The sequence below is a fragment of the Oncorhynchus tshawytscha genome, linkage group LG17 (genome assembly GCF_018296145.1).
Source record: "Oncorhynchus tshawytscha isolate Ot180627B linkage group LG17, Otsh_v2.0, whole genome shotgun sequence".
In the NCBI taxonomy this organism is placed as follows: Eukaryota; Metazoa; Chordata; class Actinopteri; order Salmoniformes; family Salmonidae; genus Oncorhynchus; species Oncorhynchus tshawytscha.
In genome coordinates this window covers 19,072,284-19,097,941 of record NC_056445.1, presented here as the reverse complement: position 1 = coordinate 19,097,941, position 25,658 = coordinate 19,072,284, and the positions used below count along the sequence as shown (strand labels likewise).

The window sequence follows — 25,658 nt, the reverse complement described above, 5'->3', positions numbered from 1 at the left end:
ATCGTGAATAGCAGTAGTGTCACTCACTCCTGCACTCGTGTGGAGCCCCTGTGAGTCCGTCCGCAGGTTGCCAGGGTCGGTCATTGTAGAGCGGAGCACAGCGCTCACAGTGAACACCTGCAGTGTTGTGACTACACACACACTTCCCATGAACCTGAAAGAGAGGAAGAGGAGAGGGAGAGGAAGAGGAGAGGGAGAGGAGAGAGGAGAGGAAGGAGGGGACAAAGAGGTCAGTGTAAGGGAGAGAGCAGTCCCCACGTGAGAGCAGCAGCACCCCAAGTCTAACCACTGGGGGTAGGGGGGGCTCCCCTGCCTGTTCTCTTTCAGGTCCTGTCCTGTAATTGCTGAATGGAGATTGATTGTTTGGCTTCATCGCTGGAAATGAACATTGGCCTCATGACGAAAGGGGCCTGAAAAGGACAGTGTGTGTGTGTGTCTGCGGAAATATGCAGCGCTGTGAGCACAATAACAGTCTCCTTGTCATTCCTGTGAGTGGTTAATGATGTGATCTAGGTGGGAGGTTGACATGGCATCTGAGGTAGCTATTTATCTGTTTGGGTTACAGTGCCTCTGTGTGGGGAACAGAGACACAGAGAGAGGCCTGAACACACACACGCACACATTCAAGCACACTGACGCATGCGCACACACACACAGTGAACACAAACGCTCAACAACACTCCAACACCTGTGGTAGTTTCTGTTTCCCACGGTGTATGGCTATAGAGGCTGCTGCCCTCTACCTCAAAATGCCCTCTCCCCTCTCCCCTATGCTGCACAGACGCTCACACAGAGGGTTAAACACGGACATGGGAGAGACCTGTAGCTACCGGAACTGAGACATATCCCAGGCCCTTTCACTAACCCCAGATCTAACCCTAACCTTATCTCAAACTCAATCCCAGCCACTGTGCCAGCCCAAGACATAACCCCAACCATATTCCATCAACCAAGAGAATAGAGGAAGATAAGGACAGGCAGGTAAGACAGTGTGAGAAATGGATGTGGTAGGTCTGGAATGGACAAACAAAGAGAAAAGGAGTGAAAGAACTCTGTGTACATAACTACATCAATGAGAATGAAATCATCTGTAACCAGGATTGATTGTGGAAAAGGGGGAAGGAGGCAAGTAGAGAGAAGAAGAAAGGGGAGGAGAGGAGAAAGAGGGGGGAAGGAGAGAAGAGAGAGACATTGGCCAAGCTCCAGACAGCTGGTGTTCCAAACAATTTCACATGTTTACCTGCGGGATATGGGACAATTAGCGCATACACAAACACCAATACACACACGCACAAATACAAACCCAAGCAGCCAGGCTCCCAAGCACACACACAAATAAAATGCACATACATATACAAATGCACACACACTAATGCCTGCACCCCCCACCCCCATATCCAAGAGCTTGTGCGTGTTCCGTTTTGACAGGCCTGTATTTCAAACACTCTGTCCCTCTGATAAAGAGGTTGTTGAACATGGACAGGGAGGGGTGGCAGAGGGTACAGAGGGGTGCTCAGGAAGACCTCGACAGCTCCCCCCCACGAAAGCTTTATTGGCTAATGTGAAATTAAGTCATTCATCAGCAGTGTGTGTGTGTGTGTGTGTGTGTGTGTGTGTGTGTGTGTGTGTGTGTGTGTGTGTGTGTGTATTCATCCAAACAACATGATAAGTGTGTGTGTTAATCCGATCATCAGCGTGTGTGTGTACTCAGGCAAACACCTGTATAGCACAATACTCTCCATGAGGTGCAGTCTTTAAATTCCAACACCTCTGCAGAAACTCATTCTCAGACTCCAGTTACAGTGCAAGTCTCTATAACCCTGAGATACTCATACTGCCTCTCCGCTTGCTATGCGAATTGCTGCTAACTCTCCAGTAGCTGAGCATGGGCCAGGAGGGTTGGATGTGGGTCAAAAACTGGCTCTGTGGTCAACTCAGAGTGGCTCACACAGACCATGATCACCTTCCCATGTGGTCTGGACCTGTGAGCCCTGCAACACAACAACAAAAACACTGTTTCTCCCCAAAAACACTTCGGACTGCACTAAACTGTCTGGGCACTAATAACCCTCAATATCAAGGTCACTGATTACTGGGTTTACTCTACTCACACAAACACACACACACACACACACACACACACACACACACAGCTTAGTCTTAGTGAATCTTTGAGAAGCCCCTCACCACGACACACTTAGGCGGGCGGGGTTGGCTGTGGGTGTGGTCGGCCCGGTCTACCCCGCCCACCACACGGTTTCATTTGCTGAGGCCTTCCAGACAAGAGATGCACAGAGCTGGGTTCATGTAACTCAATGGGTTCGCCTGGGCATGTTCAGTAAAAAAAAAACGTTTTGGAACGTTGCAGACTCAAATGCCATGAATAGAACTGACACGATTTCTTAAATCAGAGAGGCATGTTTGTTCTACATAATACATTTATATCTGAACATTGGCCAACGTTGTGTCAGTCCTCCTGTTGAATGCTGCCCTGGTACATGCTTGTCCCTACCTATGTGAAGCTAGCCACATTAACAATTAGCCACAAAAGTGGAATTGCGGTTCAGAATAAAAGTCCCTCATTGACAAGCCTCTTCCCCCTCAGGAGGCTGAAAAGATTTGGCATGGGTCCTCAGATCCTCAAAAAGTTCTACAGCTTCACCATTGAGTGCATCTTGACTGGCTGCATCACCACTTGGTATGACAACTGCTTGGTATCCAACCGCAAGGCGCTACAGAGGGTAGTGCGCACAGCCTAGTAGTACATCACTGGGCCCGAGCTCCCTGCCATCTAGGACCTCTATACCAGGCGGTGTCAGAGGAAGGCCCTAAAAATGGTCATAGACACCAGCCACCCAAGTCATAGACTGTTCTCTCTGATACCACATGGCAAGTGGTACCAATGCACCAAGTCTAATCCCAAGCCATAAGATTGCTAAATTGTTAGTTGAATAGTTAACCAAATAGCTACCCAGACTATCTGCATTTACCCTTTTTGACTCATCACATACGCTGCTGCTACTGTTGACTATCTGTCACTCTATTCCGAGTTATATGTACATATCTACCTCAATTACCTCGTACCCATGCACATCAACTCAGCTAAATACATTGGGTACCAGTACCAAGTTATCGTTACCAATTGTGTATCTATTACTACTTTTATTATTGTGTTTTATTTGTTCTATTATTTCTCTATTTTCTTTCTCTCTGCATTGTTGGGAAGGGCCTGTCAGTAAACCTTTCACTGTTAGGCCACACCTGTTGTTTACAACAACAACAAAAATGACATCCTACTGTGGATGTATTAGACTGCATAATTGCTTTGGGGGCATACTTATATGCATTGTACGGCCTTACCCATGGATTGTGCCCCCAGGAAATAGGGTATCAGCCTACATACACAGTCACACCCATAGAAAACAATTCTCAAGAGTTTACACAAATATTAGCATCTTAGCTCTCATTGCAAGACTTTGACTGTGGGAAATCCCTTTCCCAGTCAGTCTATTCTGCATATTGAACATTCAAATTGCACTGAACAGCCCAACCTATGTGACACCTACAGAACATAACTATGTAGAGTTTAAACACATATTAGTGTATTAGCTCTATTGTAGGACTCGGAAACAACTGTGAAATGAGCCACATTAGCTCACGAGTCCACCTATTGTGTATTGAAAATTCAGATCTAATATGGCTCATTTCACAGTGGTTTCAGAGTCCTGCAAAAGAGCTAAGATGCTAATATTTGTGTAAACTCTACATAGTTATGTTCTGTGGGTTTCACTAAGTAGGCTGATACCCATGGATTGTGCGCCCATGAAATGGGGTAAGGCTGTACAGTGCATACTGTATGCCCCAAAGCAATTATGCAGTCTAATACATCCACAGTGGGATTTCAACCGTGTTTAATGTTTATTGTCAAACTAATGAATTATTGTATTTCATATTAAATTATCTAACAACATTCCAACCTTAATTAGCATTATCTAGTCCAAATATAGCATGATTCCACTATTTGTATTAGTTTGCGTCACTTTCAATTAGGGATTTTTATTTTGAAGGCAAACCAAAAATTACACTACACCACAGGACAGGCACCGGTGACCATAGCAATGGAGTAAACTAATATTTTCGATGTGTGAAAACACCTACTCACACTATTTCTACATTGTAAAATAATAGTGAAGACATCAAATCTATGAAATAACACATATGGAATCATGTATTAAGCAAAACAAAGTGTTAAACAAATCAACATATATTTTATATTTGAGATTCTTCAAAGTAAACCAGCCTTTGCCTTGATGACAGCATTGCACACTCTTGGTATTCTCTCAACCAGCTTCACCTGGAATGTTTTTCCAACAGTCTTGAAGGAGTTCCCACACATGCTGAGCATTTGTTGGCTGCTTTTCCTGCACTCTGCGGTCCAACTCATCCCAAACCATCTCAATTGGGTTGAGGTCGGGTGATTGTGGAGGCCAGGTCATCTGATGCAGCACTCCATCACTCTCCTTCGTGGTCAAATAGCCCTTACACAGCTTGGAGGTGTGTTGGGTCATAGTCCTGTTGAAAAACAAATGATAGTCCCACTAAGCGCAAACCAGATGGGATGGCATATCGCTGCAGAATGCTGTGGTAGCCATGTTAATTAAATGTGCATTGAATACTAAATAAATCACAGACAGTGTCACCAGCAAAGCACCCCCACACCTCCTCCTCCATGCTTTACGGTGGGAACTACACATGCAGAGATCATCCGTTCACCTACTCTGCGTCTCACAGTTAATTAGTTAACTCTTAATTAACTTATCCTCTGCAGCAGAGGTAATTCCAGGTCTTCCTTTCCTGTGGCGGTCCTCAGTGGGGGACAGTTTCCCCATAGCACTTGATGGTTTTTGCCACTACACTTGAAGAAACTTTAAAAGTTCTTGACATTTTCTGGATTGACTGACCTTCATATCTTAAAGTAATGATGGACTGTTGTTTCTCTTTGCTGTTTTAAGCTGTGCTTGCCATAATATGGATTTGGTTTTTTACCAAATAGGGCTATCTTCTGTATACCACCCCTTGTCACAACACAACTGATTGGCTCAAATGTATTAAGAAGGAAATAAATTTGTAACTGTTATCGAGGCACACCTGTTAATTGAAATGCATTCCAGGTGACTACCTCATGAAGCTGGTTGAGAGAATCAAATCAAACTTTATTTGTCACATGCGCCAAACAAAACAAGTGTAGACTTTACCGTGAAATGCGTACTTACAAGCCCTTAACCAACAGTGCAGTTCCAAAAGAGTTAAGAATATATTTACCAAGTAGACTAAAATAAAAAGTAATAATAAAAAGTATAAGAACACAATAAGAATAACAATAACGAGGCTATATACAGGGGGCACCGGTACCAAGTCCGTGTGCGGAGGTACAGGTTAGTTGAGGTAATTTGTGCATGTCGGTGGGATTGAAGTGACTATGCATAGATAATGAACAGCGAGTAGCAGCAGTGTACAAAAGGGAAGGGGGGGGGTTGTCAATGTGAATTGTCTGTTGGCCATTTTATTAATTATTCAGCAGTCTTATGGCTTGGGGGTAAAAGCTGTTAAGGAGCCTTTTGGTCCTAGGCTTGGCGCTCCGGTACCACTTGCCGTGAATAGCAGAGAAAACAGTCTATACCTTGGGTGACTGGAGTCTCTGACAACTTTATGGGCTTTCCTCTGACCCCGCCTTCCTGGATGGCAGGAAGCTTGGCCCTAGTGATGTACTGGGCCGTTTGCACGACCCTATGTAGCGCCTTACAGTCAGATGTCGAGCAGTTGCCATACCAGGCGGTGATGCAACTGTTCAGGATGCTGTCGATGGTGCAGCTGTAGAACCTTTTGAGGATCTGGGGACCCATGCCAAATCTTTTCAGTCTCCTGAGGGGGAAAAGGTTTTGTCGTGCCCTCTTCACGACTGTCTTGGTAGGTTAAGACCATGATAGTTTGTTGGTGATGTGGACACCAAGGAACTTGAAACTCTCGGCCCACTCTACTACACCTGTATCGATGTTAATGGGGGCGTGTTCGGCCAGCCTTTTCCTGTAGTCCACGATCAGCTCCTTTGTCTTGCTCACATTGAGAGAGAGGTTGTTATCCTGGCACCACACTGCCAGTTCTCTGACCTCCTCCCTATAGGCCGTCTCATCGTTGTTGGTGAGCAGGCCTACCACTGCTGTGTCGTCAGCAAGCTTAATGATGGTGCTGGAGTCATGTTTGGCCACGCAGTCGTGGGTGAACAGGGAATACAGGAGGGGACTAAGTACACACCCCTGAGGGGCCCCAGTGTTACGGGTCAGCGTGGCAGACGTATTGTTGCCTACTCTTACCACCTGAGGGCGGCCCGTCAGGAAGTCCAGGATCCAGTTGCAGAGGGAGGTGTTTTGTCCCAGAGTCCTTAGCTTAGTGATGAGCTTTGTGAGCACTATGGTGTTGAACTCTGAGCTGTAGTCAATGAACAGAATAATCACATTGATGTTCCTTTTGTCCAGCTGAGAAAGGGCAGTGTGGAGTGCGATTGCATCATCTGTAGATCTGTTGGGGCGGGATGTGAATTGGAGTGGGTCTAGGATGTCCGGGAGGATGCTGTTGGTGTGAGCCATGACCATCCTTTCAAAGCACTTCATTGCTACCGATGTGAGTGCCACGGGGCGGTAATCATTTAGGCAGGTTACCTTCGCTTCCTTGGGCACAGGGACTATGTGGTCTGTTTTAAACATGTCGATATTACAGACTCGGTCAGGGAGAGGTTGAAAATGTCAGTGAAGACACTTGACAGTTGTTCTGCGCATGCTTTGAGTACGCGTCCTGGTAATCCGTCTTTTCCAGCGGCTTTGTAAATGTTGACCTGTTTAAAGGTTTTGTTCACATCGGCTACTGAGAGCGTTATCCCAAGAGTGTGCAAAGCTGTCATCAAGGCAACGGGTGGCTACTTTGAACAATCTAAAATATAAAATATATATTTGATTTGTTTAAAACTTTTGGTTACTACATGATTCCATATGTGTTATTTCATAGTTTTGATGTCTTCACTACTATTCTACAATGTAGAAAATAGTACAAATGAAGAACAACCCTTGAATGAGTAGGTGTTTCCAAACTTTTTTTGACTGATACTGTATGTGCTGACATATCACCAATCAGAGCGTGGTGGAATGTGAATGCCCCTCAACCAATGAAAACATGTGGTGGGTGGGGCCGGTTCAGGCCTGACCCCACCCACAACCGACCCCGCCCCGTTCCATGTGCCATGGTGAGGGGTACTCGGAATTTTCAGGACTTTTTGGGGAGTAAAAATATATTCCCATTCAAAATCCTATTTTCCCTTAACCTAACCTAAACCTCAAACCCTAACCCTAACTCCTAACCTAACCGTAACCCTGACCTTAGCCCCAAACACTAAACCTAACCGTTAAGCCTAAAATAGCAATTGAAGAAATTCAGAACATGAACAAAGTCCTGACTTTTCAAAAAGTTTCTTGTTTTCCTACCTTGTTAGGACATTCTGGTTCTAATTAGGCAGGAAAACATGTACACAAACTCACACCCTCCCGTCTTGTTTGAGTGTGTTTACAGGCTTCTAATCTCTCCTCACTGTCTTGCCATGATCTGGTTGTTTGGGTTTGGTAGATATGACCGTCCTGGGTCGAAACAGAGACAGAAAACAAACTGCTGACAGAAACAGAGAGAGAGAGAGAGAGAGAGAGAGAGAGAGAGAGAGAGAGAGAGAGAGAGAGAGAGAGAGAGAGAGAGAGAGAGAGAGAGAGAGAGAGAGAGAGAGAGAGAGAGAGAGAGAGAGAGAGAGAGAGAGAGAGAAAGTACTTATATAACCTCATACCGTCCCACGTCTCAATGCTTGTTTACCCAACTCTCCCTCATATCACACGACACACTGACGTTCCTACAACGTTAGGTCATGTTGTATTGTGATATATCCTAATGTTTAGAATATCAACATTTAAAAGCTTAAAACACATTCTGAGGATGCTTTTGTAGCCTAGATAGAGTCAAGTCCAAACTAAGTTAACTAGGTGTAGCCCACTGGGTTACTAGATAAGCCAGTGATATTATGGGGGAGGATGACAGACAGACACCTCTGATTACAGTGGGCTCACACAGAAGAGACAGACTGACCGGCTGCAACCATACAAGCTCCTAGATACTGTAATACTGCCACAGACACTGCTATTGTGGGCTTAACACTCATACACAAAGTTATAGTTACCCACAGTCAGACAGTCTCTGTGTCTATGTCTTTGTGTCTGTGTCTCCAGTGTAAAGGTTCTGTTGTCACACTCATCACACTCACTTTCCCTGCTCTCTGGACCTGCTGATTGCAATAGAATAGGCGCTCTGCTTCAAAAGGCGTCGGGCGGAACTGCTTGTGGAGACGGCAGAGATAGACGTTCCACAGGCAGTCTGGAAACGCTCGCTGCATCTCTAATGTCCATCTACACACTGTGAATCAGTCATGTCCATTCACACCTTTATCAGCACACACTTTTTGAGACTTCCACACCATCATTAGCCCAGTGCTGAATCCATATCAACATTTCCTTTGTAATCTGGATCACAGGAAAGGCAGCTTTTTATCTACCCAGACAGAGCAAGCCCAGCACAGGAAGTGGGACAGAGAAAGGTGATATCCCTCATCACTATGCTAATGACTGATACACAAAACGCATGCATGCACACAGACAGTCAGATATGCAGACAGAAACACAGACACACACACATACACACTCACCACGTGGTTAGTTCTGTCCCTGACAGGGCGGTAGCCGGGCGCAGGGACACACTGCTCGGCGTGCCCGTGGCAGAAGCAGCTGCCCTTCACAATAAGGTCATAAATGGCGAAGTGCTGGGTGAGCGGGGCTCCAACGGTGGGATCTTTGGCTTGGCAGGGACAGGATTGGCGCTCCAGCAGACGTATGCGCACGTTGGTCACCCTCAGCTGCTCCTGGCCTGCCACCCCATACGGGTCAAGAGATTCCCATTGGGGGAGGGCACGGTAGATCACCTGTCAATCAACCAATCCAACAATCAGTCAAAATGATACGAGTTAGTGGCACTATGTTATTATGCAAGACTTGGTGACAACGCAGCTTCTTTTCTGCACCTCTCTCTCTGTCTCTCCTTCTTTCTCCCTCTCTGAGTCGTGCATCCCTAAATTGATGATCCCTCCATATTACCCTCCAGCCCAAGCACAACTGCCATCACCCTGGTGACTGCTCCTATGGCAACCTGCTTACACTGCTGCTGTTGTTGAGGGTGAATAATGTTCCTGAGAGGGCTGTGTGTTTCTGCCACAGATATCCCTGGGGCAGAAGTGTGTTTCTGCCACAGATATCACTGGGGCAGAAGTGTGTTTGTTTAAGGGGAGTTAGTTGTCATTGAGGGAAGTGTGTTATGCTCGGAGGGAGTGTTATTGGAGGAGAGTATGTATTTTTTTATTTTTTTATTTCACCTTTATTTAACCAGGTAGGCTAGTTGAGAACAAGTTCTCATTTGCAACTGCGACCTGGCCAAGATAAAGGAAAGCAGTTCGACACATACAACAACACAGAGTTACACATGGAATAAACAAAACATACAATCAATAATACAGTACAAAAATCTATATACAGCATGTGCAAAGGAGGCAGGATAAGAGACGTAAGGCAATAAATAGGCTATGGTGGCGAAGTAATTACAATATAGCAATTAAACACTGGAATGGTAGAATGTACAGAAGATGAATGTGCAAGTAGAGATTCTGGGGTGCAAAGGAGCAAGGTAAATAAAGAAATACAGTATGGGGATGAGGTAGATTGGATGGGTTATTTACAGATGAGCTATGTACAGGTGCAGTGATCTGTGAGCTGCCCTGACAGCTGGTGCTTAAAACTAGTGAGGGAGATAAGAGTCCAGCTTTAGTGATTTTTGCAGTTCGTTCCAGTCATTGGCAGCAGAGAACTGGAAGGAGAGGCGGCCAAAGAAAGAATTGGCTTTGGGGGTGACCAGTGACATATACCTAATGGAGTGCGTGCTACGGGTGGGTGCTGCTATGGTGACCAGTGAGCTGAGATAAGGCGGGGCTTTACCTACCAGAGACTTGTAGATGACCTGGAGCCAGTGGGTTTGGCGATGAATATGAAGCGAGGGCCAGCCAATGAGAGCATACAGGTCGCAGTGGTGGGTAGTATATGGGGCTTTGGTGACAAAACGGATGGCACTGTGATAGACTGTATCCAATTTGTTGAGTAGAGTGTTGGAGGCTATTTTGTAAATGACATTGCCGAAGTCAAGGATCGGTAGGATGGTCAGTTTTACAAGGGTATGTTTGGCAGCATGAGTGAAGGATGCTTTGTTGCAAAATAGGAAGCCGATTCTAGATTTATTTTTGGATTGGAGATGTTTAATGAGAGTCTGGAAGGAGAGTTTACAGTCTAGCCAGACACCTAGGTATTTGTAGTTGTCCACATATTCTAAGTCAGAACCGTCCAGAGTAGTGATGCTGGACGGGCGTGCAGGTGCGGGCAGCGATCGGTTGAAGAGAATGCATTTAGTTTTACTAGCATTTAAGAGCAGTTGGAGGCCACGGAAGGAGAGTTGTATGGCATTGAAGCTCATCTAGAGGTTAGTTAACACAGTGTCCAAAGAAGGGCCAGAGGTATACAGAATGGTGTCATCTGCGTAGAGGTGGATCAAGGAATCACCAGCAGCAAGAGCGACATCATTGATGTATACAGAGAAGTATCCCTGACATAGATACCATTGGGTGAGGGGTGTGTGTGTGTTTTTTGGGGGGTTGACTGTGTGAGTCGAGCCCATGCTGTGTCCCCATTGGCTGTATGGCTGGCCTGGGGTGTGATGGGAGGAGCACTATTAAGTTCCCTGTTGTTGGAATAGGTCACAGAGTCACGGCATTGTGTTCGCAATTAAGGGAACACAACAAATAGGGCAAGGGGCGCCAGTCCGCGGGAGAGGAGGACGAGACAAAGAGCGGGCGAGAGATGCAGCCCCACATAACTTAGCCCTGGACAAAGGCTCTGCGATAGCCCGGCGACACCACAGCAACACTGTCCCACACACACACACCCCACACACAAACACATCCCCAATGGACAATCCCAAACTCCACACACAACATCCAATGAACATTCCCAACTACACACACACTTACCCAATCAACATTCCCAAACCCTGCAGAGATTCCACAAGAGGCCTTCTGTATGCTCCAGCTGCAGGAAGTGGGCACAGACTTCATGCAACCCACACAACGAATGCAAACTCTAACACACATACAAACAAACAAATGAAGAATCTCATTCAAGTTTTTCGTGCATACGAAATGTCAAGTCATTGTCTGGGTATGCTCTCTCTGTCAAACTATAGAAACAGAGAGAGCAGTCCCACAGAAACCTTAGTTAGGGGGAGCATGTGGCTTTTCTACGCTCATAATCTTTTCTTCCTGTTACAATCTGAAAAACAGTGTAAGTCTGGCTTTAACAGCCCTAATTCCATCAAAGCGCTGTGGACTGTATTCTGGTAAACAGGAACAATGGGCATTGATGGAGGGAGAGAGCAAGAGAGAGAGACAGAGAGAGAGAGATCGCGAGAGGAGGGGGATGGGCCGTCTCGCCCGCAGGACCAACTTCCATCAGGGCAAAGGGCACTTCCTCCCTGACAGACAGAGAGAGAGAGGTGTGTGTGGGGCTCTGGTTGGACGGCTCCCTCCCTAAGAAGATCACAGTCTCTATAACACCTAAACACACATTCTTCCAGCCCAGCTGACCTCATAAATAACACAAGGAGCGCTGAGCACTCCAACAACCTCTTCAGTTAGTACCTGAACAAGCCTCCCAGGTTTTCCCCCATTCAGATGAACATGTTCAGCTCTCAGCACAAGAGATGACATGCTTTTTAATGTTCATCAGATAAAGAAGGGGGAAAGCTGGGAATACCTGCTCCCTCACAGTATCGCTCCAAGCTAAGACACACCTCCTCCCCCTCCCTCCTTCTTGCTATCCATCACAGCTAAACACTTATCTGATTGCAGGAGCCCAAACACTTAACACTGACTAAACACACACACGGGTGTATATACACACAAACACATACACACAGTCACCTACTCGACACATAACTGTCACTCCAGTTAAGCTCAAACATTCAATACGTAAACACACAGTCACACAGACACAAACACACAGTCACACAGACACCAACACACAGTCACACAGACACAAACACACAGTCACACAGAGATGCACTTGACATATTGAGCTAGTAGGTGAAAGCCTGACAGGGAAGGCATATTCGCGTGTGCACCTTGCCCTCTGTATGGACATAAACACACGGAGCACAACTCTCAGCTCCCATGGTAAAGTACACACACAGTTCTGTACATGCCTTGCTGTCATCACCTGAGACAGTCCACAGACAATTGAGCTGTCAGCATTATGTCAGCATTATGATTTAAGTTAATGATGAACACAAGATAAATATAGTAGCCATAGCGATAGAGAGAGTGGAGGATGGTTTAGTATAGCAGGCTCTGTTTTGAGGAGCTGAAAGGACACTGGAGTCTGGACCCCTCCCCTGACCTCAGGGTCAACAGACAGGGGTTAGAGGGTAAAGGTCATGCTACTATCACAGTGTCTCGCTTCATGAAAGAGTCATTAAAGAGTCAACATGCACTACATCGGGGATCATCAATTAGAGTCATTACAGAGTCAACATGCACTACATCAGGGATCATCAACTAGAGTCATTACAGAGTCAACATGCACTAGATCAGGGATCATCAACTAGAGTCAACATGCACTAGATCAGGGATCATCAACTAGAGTCAACATGCACTAGATCAGGAATCATCAACTAGAGTCATTACAGAGACAACATGCACTAGATCAGGGATCATCAACCAGAGTCATTACAGAGTCAACATGCACTACATCAGGGATCATCAACTAGAGTCATTACAGAGTCAACATGCACTAGATCAGGGATCATCAACTAGAGTCATTACAGAGTCAACATGCACTAGATCAGAGATCATCAACTAGAGTCATTACAGAGTCAACATGCACTAGATCAGAGATCATCAACCATAGTCATTACTGATGCAATACATCAGGGATCATCAACTAGAGTCATTTTAGAGTCAACATGCACTACATTAGGGATCATCAACTAGAGTCATTACAGAGTCAACATGCACTAGATCAGGGATCATCAACTAGACTCAACATGCACTACATCAGGGATCATCAACTAGAGTCATTACAGAGTCAACATGCACTAGATCAGAGATCATCAACCATAGTCATTACTGATGCACTACATCAGGGATCATCAACTAGAGTTATTACAGAGTCCACATGCACTACATCAGGGATCATCAACTAGAGTCAACATGCACTACATCGGGGATCATCAACTAGAGTCAACATGCACTACATCAGGGATCATCAACTAGAGTCAACATGCACTACATCGGGGATCATCAACTAGAGTCAACATGCACTACATCAGGGATCATCAACTAGAGTCATTACAGAGTCAACATGCACTATATCAGGGATCATCAACTAAAGTCATTACAGGGTCAACATGCACTACATCAGGGATCATCAACTAGAGTCATTACAGTGTCCACATGCACTACATCAGGGATCATCAACTAGAGTCATTACAGAGTCCACATGCACTAGATCAGGGATCATCAACTAGAGTCAACATGCACTACATCAGGGATGATCAACTAGAGTCATTACAGGTTCAACATGCACTACATCAGGGATCATCAACTAGAGTCATTACAGAGTCAACATGCACTATATCAGGGATCATCAATTAAAGTCATTACAGAGTCAACATGCACTACATCAGGGATCATCAACTAGAGTCATTACAGAGTCAACATGCACTAGATCAGAGATCATCAACCATAGTCATTACTGATGCACTACATCAGGGATCATCAAATAGAGTCATTACAGAGTCCACATGCACTACATCAGGGACCATCAACTAGAGTCAACATGCACTACATCAGGGATCATCAACCAGAGTCAACATACACTACATCAGGGATCATCAACTAGAGTCATTAGAGGGTCAACATGCACTACATCAGGGATCATCAACTAGAGTCATTACAGAGTCAACATGCACTAGATCAGGGATCATCAACCAGAGTCATTACAGAGTCAACATGCACTAGATCAGGGATCATCAACTAGAGTCAACATGCACTACATCAGGCATCATCAACTAGAGTCATTACAGAGTCAAAATGCACTAGATCAGAGATCATCAACCATAGTCATTACTGATGCACTACATCAGGGATCATCAACTAGAGTCATTACAGAGTCAACATGCACTAGATCAGGAATCATCAACTAGAGTCATTACAGAGACAACATGCACTAGATCAGGGATCATCAACCAGAGTCATTACAGAGTCAACATGCACTACATCAGGGATCATCAACTAGAGTCATTACCGAGTCAACATGCACTACATCAGGGATCATCAACTAGAGTAATTACAGAGTCAACAAGCACTAGATCAGGGATCATCAACTAGAGTCAACATGCACTACATCGGGGATGATCAACGAGAGTCATTACAGGTACAACATGCACTACATCAGGGATCATCAACTAGAGTCATTACAGTGTCAACATGCACTATATCAGGGATCATCAATTAAAGTCATTACAGAGTCAACATGCACTACATCAGGGATCATCAACTAGAGTCATTACAGAGTCAACATGCACTAGATCAGGGATCATCAACTAGAGTCAACATGCACTAGATCAGGGATCATCAACCAGAGTCATTACAGAGTCAACATGCACTACATCAGGGATCATCAACTAGATTAATTACAGAGTCAACATGCACTACATCAGGGATCATCAACTACATTCATTACAGAGTCAACATGCACTACATCAGGTATCATCAACTAGAGTCATTACAGAGTCAACATGCACTAGATCAGAGATCATCAACCATAGTCATTACTGATGCAATACATCAGGGATCATCAACTAGAGTCATTACAGAGTCAACATGTACTACATTAGGGATCATCAACTAGATTAATTACAGAGTCAACATGCACTACATCAGGGATCATCAACTAGAGTCATTACAGAGTCAACATGCACTAGATCAGGGATCATCAACTAGAGTCATTACAGAGTCAACATGCACTAGATCAGAGATCATCAACCATAGTCATTACTGATGCAATACATCAGGGATCATCAACTAGAGTCATTACAGAGTCAACATGCACTACATTAGGGATCATCAACTAGAGTCAACATGCACTACATCAGGGATCATCAGCTAGAGTCATTACAGAGTCAACATGCACTAGATCAGAGATCATCAACCATAGTCATTACTGATGCACTACATCAGGGATCATCAACTAGAGTCATTACAGAGTCCACATGCACTACATCAGGGATCATCAACTAGAGTCAACATGCACTACATCGGGGATCATCAACTAGATTCAACATGCACTACATCAGGGATCATCAACTAGAGTCATTACAGAGTCAACATGCACTACATCAGGGATCATCAACTATAGTCATTACAGAGTCCACATGCACTACATCAGGGATCATCAACTAGAGTCATTACAGAGTCAACATGCACTAGATCAGGGATCATCAACTAGAGTCATTACAGAGTCAACATGCACTTGATCAGAGATCATCAACCATAGTCATTACTGATGCACTACATCAGGGATCATCAACTAGAGTCATTACAGAGTCCACATGCACTACATCAGGGATCATCAACTAGAGTCAACATGCACTACATCAGGGATCATCAACCAGAGTCAACATGCACTACATCTGGGATCATCAACTAGAGTCAATTCAGAGTCAACATGCACTAGATCAGGGATCATCAACTAGAGTCATTACAGAGTCAACATGCACTAGATCAGGGATCATCAACCAGAGTCATTACAGAGTCAACATGCACTACATCAGGTATCATCAACTAGAGTCATTACAGAGTCAACATGCACTACATCAGGGATCATCAACTAGAGTCAACATGCACTACATCAGGCATCATCAACTAGAGTCATTACAGAGTCAAAATGCACTAGATCAGAGATCATCAACCATAGTCATTACTGATGCACTACATCAGGGATCATCAGCTAGAGTCATTACAGAGTCAACATGCACTAGATCAGGGAATATCAACTAGAGTCATTACAGAGTCAACATGCACTAGATCAGGGATCATCAACCAGAGTCATTACAGAGTCAACATGCACTACATCAGGGATCATCAACTAGAGTCATTACAGAGTCAACATACACTACATCAGGGATCATCAACTAGAGTCATTACAGAGTCAACATGCACTAGATCAGGGATCATCAACCAGAGTCATTACAGAGTCAACATGCACTACATCAGGGATCATCAACTAGATTAATTACAGAGTCAACATGCACTAGATCAGGGATCATCAACTAGATTCATTACAGAGTCAACATGCACTAGATCAGGGATCATCAACTAGATTCATTACAGAGTCAACATGCACTACATCAGGCATCATCAACTAGAGTCAACATGCACTACATCAGGGATCATCAACTAGATTCATTACAGAGTCAACATGCATTACATCAGGGATCATCAACTAGAGTCATTACAGAGTCAACATGCACTACATCAGAGATCATCAACTAGAGTCATTACAGAGTCAACATGCACTACATCAGAGATCATCAACTAGAGTCATTTCAGAGTCAACATGCACTACATCAGAGATCATCAACTAGAGTCAATACAGAGTCAACATGCACTACATCAGGGATCATCAACTAGAGTCATTACAGAGTCAACATGCACTACATCAGGGATCATCAACTAGATTCAGCCGCGGCCCATTATTTTCTGACGTGGATGGTCGGGGGGCTGGATCATATTTGGAAATCATTTGTAGACGGCAAATGAACCGCTAGAAGCCCAAACAGATATAATGTTTGACTAAAACAATCATTTCAAACCTTGCTTACTTTTGTTTACAATCACGTGTCTCTCTCTTATGAGTGTGAATACTTGGGAACAGATTTCCTAAATTAAAATTACTTGGAGCTGATTACTTGGTGTTTGTTTTTACAGTCTTTTATATAAAAAATATAAAAAATAAAAAACATTTTTTTTTTTTTTTTTTATTCTCAGAAAATTTGGGTGGTGCAAATATAACCACCAAATTGGTCCCGTGGGCTGCCAGTTGAGGAACCCTGCACTACATGATCTCCCTGCACTGTGTACCGTTAGCTCTGCCTTGGTAGGAGCTGAAACCACTCACACACTCTTTCAGTTAGACATCAAGGTGCTGCCAGGAACCCTTTCATACCACATAATCCCCACCCCCACCTGATAACCATCCTTCCCTAGTAATAACACTATCCTCCGTAGTGCTGCAGCTGTCTTGGACTCTATGGACTACCCAGGGTGTAGAGAGCTGTAGAGAGGTTAGGGTGTGCAGACTGGAGTTCCGGCCCAGCACTAACACACCTGACTCAACTCATCACGGTTTTGATTAGTACCTGTATTTAGATTAGAGACCCATGATTCAGACACACAGGGGAATATGCAGGTTAGCTTTATGAATGGGGGGAAGTGGAGTGGACACTCCTGTGTGTAGTACAGTAGCCAACATCTATCATCCCTCCTTCCTTCCAGCTGTTCATCCATCCATAAGTAAGGTGCCATGACAGGGCACATCCTGGACGGCTAGAGGTGTGAGTCTGAGCTGCTGTCTGGACTAACACCTGGTTCTGTCTCAGACAGTCCTGTCTGTCTCTGTACACACACACACACACACACACACACACACACACACACCCCACACACACACACACACACACACACAAACACACAAAAGCCCTCCTCAATCCCTCCTCACCTCTCCCCTGGTACAGGGGTAAGCTACAGAGTATTTGGAGGTGCAGGGGGCCCTGTCCAGCACTGCCTTTCCCTCCTTCATTCCAAAGGTGGCGCTACAGTTCCTGGCGTAGTACTGCAATATCTTCCAGGTCTGCCCGAAGTCCTGTGAGCGCTCCAGGGTCATGGCGGTAGGGCGGGGTGAGCGGAACACCATGATCAGGTGGGTGAAGATGAATTCTGCCTCCAGATCCAGCTGCAGAGTCTCAGACTCCACTTCCCCGGACGACTGCCACCAGGTGTTGGGGTGGCGGAAGGAGGAGTCGGCCATGGCTGCAGCCAGGTGGGCCTGCAGGGGGAGGGCCGCATTGCACTCCCCACACCTGGCCGGGGGGCAGGGCGCTGTGGAGGAGGAGGGGTCAGAGTAGGAGCAGTAGGGCTCGGTGCCCTTGTAGCCACACACGGTCTGGGTCAGGACCCTGCGGCCTAGCACCAGATTGCCCATTCGGGGGTTACATGCCTGGCTCTCACAGCGAGCGGCTACCCCCCCTACACGACCCAAATCTATAGGAAGAGAGATAGGACAGGTTATAGGAGATGGACGAGGATCTCTTGTGTATTTAATCTAAACTTGAAGCTAAAAGTTTAGACTTGAATGCTTCAGTGTGGACTTTGACAGAGATCAATTTTTGGGCGGCTACGGGAGGAGGATGTGCACTCCAGACGAGTTCCAGATGCATTGGGTGTGGGATGTAAGAACACCTTCTGGGGTACACTGCCATCTTTAAGAGCCTCTCCACGGCCAACATGCACACAGGGGAACGAACGGGGGTTTCATATAACACAACAATTCTGTTTATAATGTGGGCAGGTATTCAAAATAGATTTTTGGCAGTCAACAATGGATGGTAGCTCACAGCAGCCTTCATTGTTATGGGTCTTTTGAGGTTATTACATAGTTATAAAACATATCGGTATATTTGTGTTTGGTTTGAAAACATTCTACATTATAGAGAAAATCTCAGTGATATCATGAGACACGAGTTTCACCTCCACACAAACAGAATGTTGACCCGAGGTGGTCAACAGAGCGGAGCGTAAGGAAATACTTTCGTCACCGTTGCTGCACTTGTCAGACGTATTGTTCCGAGACAGCGGGAACGCTACATTGTTGCACACAATGAATACACTGCCTATGAATTGAATTCGATTAGAAGCAGGTTTTTTTTTAAAGCAAAAATACAAACCTGCAAGAATACCAGATAGTCCAGTGCAGGTAAAAACAGCAAACAAAGTCCACATCATAGTTCCGACCCACGAGCAAGTGTTCCCAAGAAGAGGTTAGGCGATGAGATACCTAGAGAGAAGCCTTGTGAATAGGCAACGCGACACCTCGTTGGTGTTATTCAAGTGGCAAATAGATGCAAGATTTCATCCTCCGAATGTAAAGCCAAGGTTCAAAGCCAGTATAGTCTTTACTTTCCCTTTTTCAATAACAATCAGATATGATCAAAGAAGAACAAAGACCCCAGTTTGACAACACAGCCGGTTCAGACACCCAGGGAAAAGTATTCCATTATTCCGCATTACTTCTGCAAAAGCCGAGGACTGATTTGCGTTCTCTCGTATTCGCCGGGACCTTCTACCTTACAGTTAGTTAATTTGCTTGCTGATGGCCTGAAGATAAACTGTGAATCTACTATGGAATACTGAGAGTGTGACAGCGGGCTTGCGGCTCCGCCCCGTCTCTTTGCATTTTTCTCTTTAAAGGAACATTCCTGGTCGTCAGGATCCAGTTAGTGTCAGGTCAGAGCTGGCACGCTGTGGTCATCCAAACCTCTCCAATCCACAGACACTTATCCGGATAAAAAAAACGTACGGTAAAGTTTATTGACACATCGTTTAAACAAAACAAAGGAACACAGAATAACAAAACCCAGGGTCCAGAATTATTGAGGCTCGTGAGCTGAACAGGATCCAAATTGGTAATAATTGCCCCCTTTTAGAAAGGAGACTCTAACCGCGTTTCCAACCAACCTTTTTATGCGAATAAAGTAGGCCTATATGTCCGATAAAAAAAATGACAACAAACCTGATGGAAAAAGCTAATTTTGTCGGTAAAATATAAGGTTGGATATTTTTGTGTAGGTAAATGTATTATGCGAGAATTAAGGTAGAAACGCGTTTATGCCCAAATATTGATATAACTATCATATCGAAGTAAACTTGGAGTCACGGAATGACATGTTTATGTTGTCATCCTACTACGACTCGGGAAAACATACAGTTTATTAGGCTACAGATGAAATAAATGAGGATGAACTTCACAGGGTGGTGAAAGTGCAAAGGTGGTGAGTTTGATGCTCCTTTCCAATAAATATCGAGGATCTTATTCTGGTGATTTGATGAATCCATGCTTGGCTGCCGTTTGACAAATTAAAAGAATCTCCCTTTTGGCCATAATGATCTTATCATGTAGACTGTACCCACAACTGTATCTGCGAGCTGGTGGATAGAGCGCACGTGCCTATACCAGAGTGGGCACATTCGCTATTTAACACGTTTTGTGACATCAGTAGAGTTGAAAATACAATGGAAACCCATTTAACTTTAAAAATGTTAATCTGTACATGTGAATTTAAACGCAACAGTTATTTGTATGTGCACTATGTCACCACACACAGACTTAGCACAAGTCAATTTGATGAAAACACATCAAATGCGCATATTTTATTTATGCATATTTTTGAATATTCACAAAAAAATATGTTCTCAATTGGATGGAAACCCAGCTAGTGACCCACTTTAAACTAAAGTAACTGCCCAGTGTTTCCAGATTTCTATGAAATATGACCTATAATAACTTACAATATGAGTGAAATAGTTTTCCTTCCAAGATGTTTTATTAATTATGCTAAAAATCAGCTTTTCTGTGTTGGAATGGTGTGGGCATACCCCAAAAACAGAATGGTGTGTGTGTACTGGGCATTATAAATATTAACGGAAGTAGACCATTGAATGGCCAACTCATCCTCCTCTAGAAGAGGATAGGCCAGCTCATCCTCCTCAGGGAGATGACATCATGTTATATGAGGAAATAGCTGGCATTTTTTAAACATCTGTTTAAAATACAATTTTGAGGTTGGGGTTTTGAAGGGTCTTTTCTCCAATTTATGCTTTGGCCACAAATATGAGCATAGGACGAGTCAAAGAGATTAATATTAACTTTAAAATGGAGATTTTCACTGGGCACTTACTTTAAAATTGTGGAGTTTGAGGGCCTCCTGAGTGACACAATGGTCTAAGGCACTGCATCGCAGTGCTAGAGACGTCACTACAGACCTGGCTTCGATCCCAGGCTGTATCACAACCGGCCGTGATCGGGAGTCCCATAGGGCGGCGCACAATTGGCCCAGCGTCGCCCGGGTTAGGGGAGGGTTTGGCCGGGCAGGCTTTACTTGGATCATCGTGCTCTAGCGACTCCTTGTGGCGGGCTGGGCGCCTGCAGGCTGACTCTGGTCATCAGTTGAATTGTGTTTTCTCTGACACATTGGTGCGACTGGCTTCCTGGTTAAGCGGGTGTGTGTTATGAAGCGAGGTTTGGCGGGTCATGTTTCGGAGGACGGATGACTGGACCTTTGCCTCCCAAGCCTGTTGGGGAGTTGCAGCAATGAGACATGATCGAAATTGGGGAGAAAAGGGGGTAAAATACAACAACAAAAGAGTTTGGTCACTTGGCTAAATGCACTTCTGCATGGGCTATGTTGACAATATGCTACTGATGGCCTATCCCAACAAAATCCCAGCTAATTGGAGTGGAATGCAAGCCAATTGAGATTTATTAACTGATCCATATTACGCAGTACCAATATATTAATGAACTACCCTGCCCTATGCAGAGAAGATTATACCAGGGGTTGGCCTTTAAATTCCTAGATTCATTTTTAATAGCCTACCAAAGTCTTGTTTCCGTTTCCAAAGGACTCCTAAAGGGATACTTTGGAATTTTGGCAAAGAGTTCCCCAGAGTCAGACAAACTCGTGGATACCATTTTTAGGTCTCTGTGTCCATTATGAAGAAAGTAAGAGGATAGCTTTGCGAGCCAATGCTAACTTGCGTTAGTGCAATAACTGGAAGTCTATGGGTATCTGCAAGTTATTAACTTCCTTCAAACTGCACGCAGAGACATAGAAATGGTATCCACGAGTTCATCTGACTCAGGGGAAAAGGCATTGCCAAAATATCCCTTTAATAATGACAGCAATAAATCTTATGTAGGCCTAATATTATCTGCCCAATCTCAATAATAATATAACTTCTCATCTTGTCGTTAGGACTATATGATAGTGTAGTTGGTGACAGCACTGCTGGGGATATGGGGTTTGATTGTAGCATATTCTCTCTCTGCAGTAGGCTTCCAAATATTGTGAAATTTGAACGAAATCAATAACAAACCGTTTCTGTGTACATGCTGCCCTCGTGTGGTCAGTGCTGGTGATGAGCATTATACAGTACTACAGTAAAGTCATGGAGCTGCATTGGTATTCAGGAATGATGTGGGGCTCTGACTCCCAATGCCCCCTCCCCTTCCTCCTTTAGCTCAGTGATCTCCTGCTCTAATTCTTTGATAGGCCCTCAACCCGCCTCTTCTCTGCTGCTTTCCACTTCACCTCAATGAGCCCAGCATGGCTCCTCTCTATGGAGCACACCAGAGCCGACCTGCATACTGTCTAATATCTCTCATTCTCTGTTTTGCTGAGTGCTCTAGTTCTCCTGGATTATATCCTGCACTTCTGTTTCCATCTTCGCCAGTAGTCTTCCTCCCTGCATATCTATTACATGGTAGACAATGGGACATGTCAGTGTTATCCTATGTCATGCATACAGCAGCTCATGATTAGTGATAATTTATAATAATAATTTTCTATCCTTTAACAGTATAAGAGTTTTCCCATGATACATACGTAGGTGTATGTTTGTCCATACACGCACGCACGCACGCACGCACACACACACACCTGAACATGCTCACACAAACATATTAACATTGATGTAAGGACATCCCTTGCTGTTGGAAGTATTATTCATGATCTCAAGTTCAAACTTGCCAAATGGTTTAGTAACAGTCGAATGCTTCAAGACAGAAAAATGAATGAGAGCATTCTCCAGACTGGCAGTGCATAAAGAGAGCTGCCAGATAGACCCAGATATGACAGTCTACCTCTATGCCATACGTTCTTCATGCAATTCCAGACTAAATGTATTCATAAAGAAACATTTTATTTGAAATGAAATACAGATTTAAAATCTTGTTTCAAATGTTTTAATTCAATCACAATTACCTTGGACACCAGTGGTTTCCATTGATGGTCACTCCTCCTGGGGCATGGCGGAAGACTGGGTATTGTCTTGAAAACATCAATTTGTTTATTTGCTGCGTTACATAGAAATTAGTAAAGCTTTATCTAGGTAGCTTACATCCATTGATAGCAAATAAGTCACATCATGGCCCAAAGATTTTGGGGAAGTGGACCGTGGTGCAATACTCAACACGATAACCACTATAAGCGCTAGAGGGCGCCATTGCCTCATAGGTGTTCAGTTAACTTCACATGGGCAGTCTTTTGAATAAAATGCAACCATTTGAAGATGGACATGGATAAATATAACAGTTTACTGTCTTTTATCTATCTATAACATTTCCGTTAAAATATCTGCCGCAATGAGCAATGAACATGAACATTTAAATCATGTCTCTTAATTTTTGCCCCTCAATACACTAGGTGGCGGTACATAAATAATTCGAGCTCTTTTTCTCAATCGATTAACCTTTGTTTTGGGTCAAAGTTGAAAGGCTCCAGCTTCCTGGTTTCGGCGGCAATGCGTACAAGTCTGGACGTTTTTGTGTCGAAAAGATAGTAAAGTACTAAGATATAAAAGCACCACATTTCGTACAGCAATGGTGAGTGTTGATATGGTTGGTTATAATAAAATTGCCCGGATCTGTTGAAAAGAGAAACGGATTAGCAGTTGAGTTGGGTGCCTTTGTCCAGCAACCTAACGTTATCCCATTCATTCATTGCATTTACAGTGAATGAGCAGCAAATAAAGTCATGTTGCAGATTGAAATCTAATATGCGTTTCATTGCATGATGATAGACGTCTGTTCGTCCCTACAAATGGGTCTGAACGTTCTATTTTGTTCCATTAAATTATTAACCATAACAATTAGTCCCACCTTCTTCCTGTTTCTGTGTGTCTGTAGAGTTTACCTCTGAACCCTAAACCCTTCCTGAATGGCCTGACAGGCAAGCCGGTGATGGTGAAGCTGAAGTGGGGGATGGAGTACAAGGGCTACCTAGTGTCTGTGGACAGCTACATGAACATGCAGGTGAGGGGAGCACACCTGGACACGGGTGCTTTTAGCAACGTGGGTGTGTTTATATACGCTAGCGTTGCTTTCAATTGAATTTGGTTGCACAAAAACAGTACGTGGGAAGCCAGAAGTTAAAAACAGTTCCATTTCAGCTTACTGTGCCGGTGGACAGGACGGTCATTATGACTGGGAATTTGAGACAAAGCATTGTGTTATTTAACAGACTTTCCAAACGTGGGTCTGTTGTAGACTCACTTCCTATCTGCTTATCTCATATCAAAATAAGTCTCCCATAAGTTATTAATTTTGTACACGTATGCCGCAGGTACAAGACTTGTATTGTGCACTAACCTGGACAGTGTGTGTGTGTGGCTGGTGCAGGTTAATGCCAATGTAAATTTGTCATGTTTTTGTCATTGGTTTCGACAGTTGGCGAACACAGAAGAGTATGTAGACGGAGCGTTGGCTGGTCACCTTGGAGAAGTACTTGTTAGGTAAATAAGAGCCCTCTTCTGGATTCTCTACAATGTTGCCTTCTGCCCCTTGTCCTTCACTCCTGAGGTGATCATGATCGGCAACGACTCCATTCATGAAATACCTACTTTTCTTAGAGCAGTGATCTGGGGTGTATTCATTAGTGTAGACTGTTTCAACAGAAAGTGTTTTTCAGCAAAAACAAGTTTCATATTGGACAAGTTCAGGTGGGTCCCTCAAAGTCCCACTTTGGCTTGTTTGGTTTGTAGTACAAATAATACCCAGTTCAAGAAAGGAAGTATTTGTTGAAATCAGATGTTTTCTGCAATAGAATGTAAATCTATATTCTGAAATATTTGTTGAACTGCAAGTCAACCCTTTAATGAATACCAGTAGAAATGTATTCTCCCTGGACTTCTGTATCCAGCATACTTCTGGTGTGACTGATGCAGATGTTTGATAGTGGCTGTTTTCAGTGTAATTCTCTATGATCTAAAGTGCGTATTCTCTACCCACAGGTGCAATAATGTTTTATATATTAGAGGAGTGGAGGAAGAAGAGGAGGACGGAGAAATGAAAGAATGATGGCGAGGATGAGACTTGCAACTGAAGATCTGGATGAGTGTTGTATGAATCTTTGTTTTTTCATTTTCACTGTGTGGAAAATGGACTCTTGGTAAGAAAGCTAGTTTTACATGTGTGAAACTTTCAAGAGCATTTTTTATTTTATTTTTTATTTTTACTGTTTATGATCCAATATGTATTATCACTGTAGAATAAATGTAGAAAATGATGGTTATTGTACCCATTCCTAAACCT

The 25,658-nt window shown here is 44.1% G+C and overlaps 2 protein-coding genes across 2 annotated transcripts in view; one reads left to right on the top strand and one right to left on the bottom strand.

The window, feature by feature from the left end:
• LOC112217197 (netrin-4) overlaps positions 1-19,713 on the bottom strand; it is a 29,424-nt gene extending 9,711 nt beyond the window's left edge. The window contains exons 1-4 of the mRNA XM_042300353.1: positions 19,237-19,713; positions 18,012-18,553; positions 8,789-9,061; positions 28-154 (exon numbers count right to left, since the gene is read on the bottom strand). Coding sequence (XP_042156287.1) covers positions 28-154; positions 8,789-9,061; positions 18,012-18,553; positions 19,237-19,294 — 1,000 coding nt within the window. The 5' untranslated portion in view covers positions 19,295-19,713. The remainder of the gene's footprint in view (positions 1-27; positions 155-8,788; positions 9,062-18,011; positions 18,554-19,236) is intronic.
• A 4,105-nt stretch (positions 19,714-23,818) lies between these two features.
• Positions 23,819-25,655, top strand: LOC112217017 (small nuclear ribonucleoprotein F). Its single transcript, XM_024377233.1, has 4 exons — positions 23,819-23,951; positions 24,255-24,380; positions 24,795-24,859; positions 25,358-25,655. Exons 1-4 carry the CDS (start codon positions 23,949-23,951, stop codon positions 25,422-25,424), a joined length of 261 nt encoding a protein of 86 aa, XP_024233001.1. The 5' UTR covers positions 23,819-23,948; the 3' UTR covers positions 25,425-25,655.
• Positions 25,656-25,658: the final 3 nt, after the last annotated feature.